The following is a 4,718-nucleotide window of genomic DNA, read 5'->3' as shown; positions in this document are numbered from 1 at the left end:
CAACAAAAAACACATTCACACCTTTGCCACCTGCCCATTCATCCCTTTCATGAGCCCAGAGATTGACCCACTGGACACCAGGACTCAGAAGCCCTGCTCCGCGCAGTTCCCAAAGTGCCATTTCTACCCTGCTGGTGGTGCTCACGACTATTAGGGACTATGCAAGGATAAACATTTATTATTTTAGTAGTTGTACCTTTAAAGCATTTAAAAGCCTGTGATTTACCTGGTCTTACTGCCTAGAATGAGTGAAGGGGTAAAATAAAAAGTGAGTCCATCTAGAGATGAATATTCAATGTAATGGCTTAAGTGGTTGGGCAATCGGAGAGAAGTGTGGCGGTGTCTCGTGAGGGACCAGAATCTGGGAAACGCAATACTTAGAGTCTTGGGGGAAGATGTTTAGACCCTAAGTCCTCTCCTGGTCTTTCTCTTTTTTTGAAAACTGCTGAGTGTAGCTCAATAAGTGGGCTGCAGTCATGTCCACAGTCGGAAGAACACTGCCCTCACTGCTCAGGGTGAGAAGCTACATCCCTTGAGGACCAGGGGCAATGACAAGAGGCTCAGCTTCAGCTCTTCCACTTGCTCAGGTGGGCAGCTTAGTGTCCCCGGTGCAGGGCCACGGCTGCAGCAGACTACTTGAGGCTTGCTGTCATCCCCTGTGGTCTGTTAGCACAGACAAGTTTGACTTGTTCTGTGTTTGTGCCTTTGCACAAGTGTGTGTGTAAGCGTGTGTAAAGAAGGGGTGTGGCAAAGTGGGGGGCAGGGGAAGTAAACAGCAGACCTCCCTGGAAAGAGACCCAGGATGCTCCTATCCCCAGGGTCTTTGGGGGGGTGTCATTGAGAATGAGTCCCAAACCACCCGGCTGGCCCAGGGCACCTCCCTTCTGCCCCCCAGGCTCCAGGAGCAGGGCTGTCACCTCAGTGGGTCCAGTGTGAGGGGATGGAGGTGGTCAGACAGTGAGGGCTGCTACAGCGCCAGGCAAGTGAAACACGCACAAGTGCGGGTCTCCAACCACGGCTTTCTCTGAAGGGATAGGCAGCCCAGACCTCTCCTTTGACTGCCCTCTCCCTTAATTCAAAGAGAACTTTGTCCTGGTTCCCAGAGAATGCTCCTGATAGAAGCTTCTGGGTAACTGGAGTGTGGGACAACTATGGCCACTGCTCAAGTTTGGACTACAAGTCTGCAGGTGCACTGTTAGTTTTTAGGGGCTGGGAAAGATGGCTTAGTAGAATAAGCACTTGCTGGCAAGCTCAAGGGCCTGAGTTCAATCCCTGGTTCTGATTTAAAAAAAAAAAAAAAAAAAAGCTAACTGTTAGTTTTTAGCTTTTTCCTTCTCTGGTTTGTTTTGTTTTTTTTTTTGAGACAGAGTCTTGAATTTGCATTTCACGCTGGCCTTGGACTCAATATGTAGTACAGGCTAACAGTAATCCACATACATCCCCCTGGCTCAGTCTCTTGGGTTGTGGGATTGTAGATGTGTACCACCATACCTGGCCAGTTCATAGTTTTCTCCACACCTTCAGGGTGGGGCCCAGAAATCAGGATGCCACAACTGGACCACACTGGGATTGTGCAGTAACAGCAGCACACAGGATATGAAGCAAATGTGGACTCAGTCTCCCCTCTGAGTCCTACCTGGGAGCCAGGCAAGAGAAGCAAAGGAAGAGCAAACCCTGGCGCTGGTCCTGGGTGGGTGGCATAGCTGGGAGGTGGGGCCACCCAGGGCAGTTGGCCAGGGGAGATAACAGCATGATACTGAGAGGACAGGCCACATCCCAAGGCTTGTGGCGACAGGATACAGGTACAACACAGGTCAAGGCCCAAGAGCCAACACAAGGCCAGCAGTGTCTAGCATTCTGACCCCAACTCATTACTTTTTGCATCCAATTTCTCATCTCTTTAAACTTCTTACTGCTTCAGCAGAGCCCAACATTGCACACCAACCTCCCAGGTGAAACTGGGCGACCACTGCAGAATACCAAGTGTGCTTTCCTTCTGTGCCCCCAACCCCCTCCCTGGCCCACCCACACAGCCATACCTCCAGCTCTGCAGGGGCCTTTACCTGTGCCCTCCCACCCACTCTGGCTCCCTTGTCCCTTCTTGGCACTGCTGTGAGGATACCCTTCCAAAGATGCAAATCTGACCAGCTCCCTCCCCTGCTCAAATCCTTGGCATCCCACCATCCTGAGAGTCAAAGCCAACACGGTCACAGCCTGAGGCCCCATGGAAGCGACCCATTGCCACTGACCTCTGGCTCCTCCCACAGCTCTCTCCTAGCCTGCCAGCCTCTGCTCACTCTAGTTTTATTTCTGTCCTTTATGGGTGCCAAGCTCTTCCCCTTCAGAGGCTTCCACATGCTGGAATGTTCTTCCCACTTCTCTGCCTGGCTGAGCCTTTTATCCATCAACAGTGTGTGGCAGAAATGTTATTTTCTCAAGTGTTCTGAGCTATCAGACTCTGATGGCACCAAGTGATTAAATAATTGTCCCGAGAGGAGTACGTTTCCTCTTTGCTTTTTAGCTTCCTGGCCCACTCAGGAGCCAAGGAAGGTACTGAAGAAAGATGCAGAATTAAGAGGCAGGATGGCCTGCCAGGACGCACACTAGCCATTCTTTTCTCATTCAAAGGTTGAAAAAAAACAGCAGGAACTGGCCAAAGAACACCTGTTGGCTTAAGCTCCAACATCATGACCCACCATCACTAACCTGACAGCCAGTTTTGGAGAACAAAGCCCACCTATGGCCTTTGGGGGAGACTTTGCCCCCTGCCTATGATCCTTGGCCAAGAGACTGCACTGATAGCAGAATCACATTCCCTTGGCATTTCCACTAACAAGCTGTTTGACTGGAGACATTTACAGAGCCTCCTGAACCTGTGTTTACATCCTAAAAGGGGGTGACCAACCAAACCCTGGATCTGGTGAGATTTATATATCTCAGTGAGCCTGTCCCCAATCCTAAAGAGCATGTGGCTTAGCATACACTTTGGGTTCAAAGTGCTAATCCCCTTTCCTGTGCAGAAGTGGCAAATGCCTTACATTTCACTCTGCTACACCCACGCCATTGTGGAGGACAAGAAATAAAGCGCGGGCTGAAGGGCTGGAGGACACAGTGCACACTGTGACACTGGCCAGTCTCTTCCTTCACCAAGGCCGCCCCAGAGAATCCAGGCTCGCTGAGCAAGGCTTCCGCGGAAGCAGGATGAGGGGTGGGAGGGAAGGAGAGCTGAACCCTGAAACTATTATTCAAACAGAAACGAGACCAGATTAAAAAGGGAGAGGCTGATAAGGGAAGAGGAAGGGAAAGACTGGGCAAGTGGGGTGCTGGGGCTAGCAACGGGGATCCAAGTGGTCAGAGGGCAGGGGCTGCAGAAGGAAAAGGTCGGAAAGGCGGGAGAGGCGAGAGGTTCTTGGAAGAGCCGGAGGATGGAGGCAGGTTAGGGGCCTGCTACCTGGGGAAAAGGGAGCTCTTGGAGGGGAGGGCGCAGCTGTCACCTGGCTGCCTCCAAAGGACAGGTGATGGGCTCGCCCGGGAGCGGGCGAGAGGGGCAGGGAAGGGGGCAATGTGAGGAGTGGGGGACAGGGTGTGTGTCCCGGCTGTGCCCACCTGCGGGTCGTCTCGCAGCTCTCCCACGTAGTACTGCTCCAGCCAGCGTCGTGCGTTGGCCGAGTGCCGGTGCGGAGGTCCGTCCAGGTCGGCGCTAACGTCCTGACCGGCCCGTGCCCGCAGCAGCTGCTCGCCCCCCGGGTGGTGCCGCAGGAAGCTGGTGAGGTCGTAGAGGCGCGCCCCGCGGCGGACCCAACAGTCGCCGGCCGCCAGGCGCCGCTGGACTTCGGCGGGCGAGAAGGAGGCGGCGGGGGGCGGAGCGGGGGCCATGGCCGGAGAGCGGAGCTCGCAACTCGCAGCCCGCTGTCTGGTCCGCGGCCGCCCGGCGCGCCTCTAACATCTCGGGAGCCCCGGCAGCAGCAACGGGACAGCCGCCACCGCACCTGCTCATTTGCATGCTGCACTCTCATTGGCCGCTCCTCGAGGCCGGAGCCTGAGATCCCTCCTCATTGGTCAACGGGAAGGTCCCGCAGGACCCGACTAGGGCGGGCCAGGAGCAGCGCTCGCCCACCAGGTGGCTCTGGGCAGGTAGAGGGCGTGCCCGCCAGGTGTGTCCCGCCGCGGGGGAGGGGGCGAGCGCAGGAGGGGCGGGGCTATCCGTCCCGGATGACTGGAGGGACATCCTCGGTGACCTGATCGCCGCAAAAATAACTCTTCCATGGCAGTTCCGCGGGAAAAATCTTGTATCTCGGTCTCCAGGAGGGACCAAGGAGTGGGACAAGCAGAGCGGGGCTCTAAATAAAGTGAGTGAGACACTTGCTTTAGGTGTAAAATTTAAGATGTCACCCCAAAACTTGGTAATCACAATGTATAATAGTTTAATGTAATACTTAAGAGAATTACATCGTTGCACAATGTGAACATTTGTAATGACACTGCTTTGTACACAAAGTGATTGAAATGGCAAATTTATGGTTTTTGTTATATATCTATATCTATCTATCTATATGAATTTATGCACTTATTCTACTGAGCCATCTCCCTGGCCTCTACATATATGAATTTTAAAAAAATCATATTGGCAACTCATGGGCAGTAGCTGGTGTTTGGCCACTGCTTTTACACTGTAAACTTTTTTTTTTTAAGGTTTTTTTTTTTTTTTTTTTTTTTTT

The 4,718-nt window shown here is 53.1% G+C and overlaps 1 protein-coding gene across 1 annotated transcript in view; it reads right to left on the bottom strand.

Annotated features, from left to right (window-relative positions):
- Fa2h (fatty acid 2-hydroxylase) overlaps positions 1-3,920 on the bottom strand; it is a 50,598-nt gene extending 46,678 nt beyond the window's left edge. Inside the window, exon 1 of the mRNA XM_004625785.2 lies at positions 3,607-3,920. Coding sequence (XP_004625842.1) covers positions 3,607-3,876 — 270 coding nt within the window. The 5' untranslated portion in view covers positions 3,877-3,920. The remainder of the gene's footprint in view (positions 1-3,606) is intronic.
- Positions 3,921-4,718: the final 798 nt, after the last annotated feature.

Source organism: Octodon degus, unplaced genomic scaffold (assembly GCF_000260255.1).
Source record: "Octodon degus isolate 3935 unplaced genomic scaffold, OctDeg1.0 scaffold00011, whole genome shotgun sequence".
NCBI lineage: Eukaryota > Metazoa > Chordata > Mammalia > Rodentia > Octodontidae > Octodon > Octodon degus.
The sequence above is the reverse complement of the archived record's forward strand: the minus strand, read 5'-3'. Positions and strand labels throughout refer to the sequence as shown.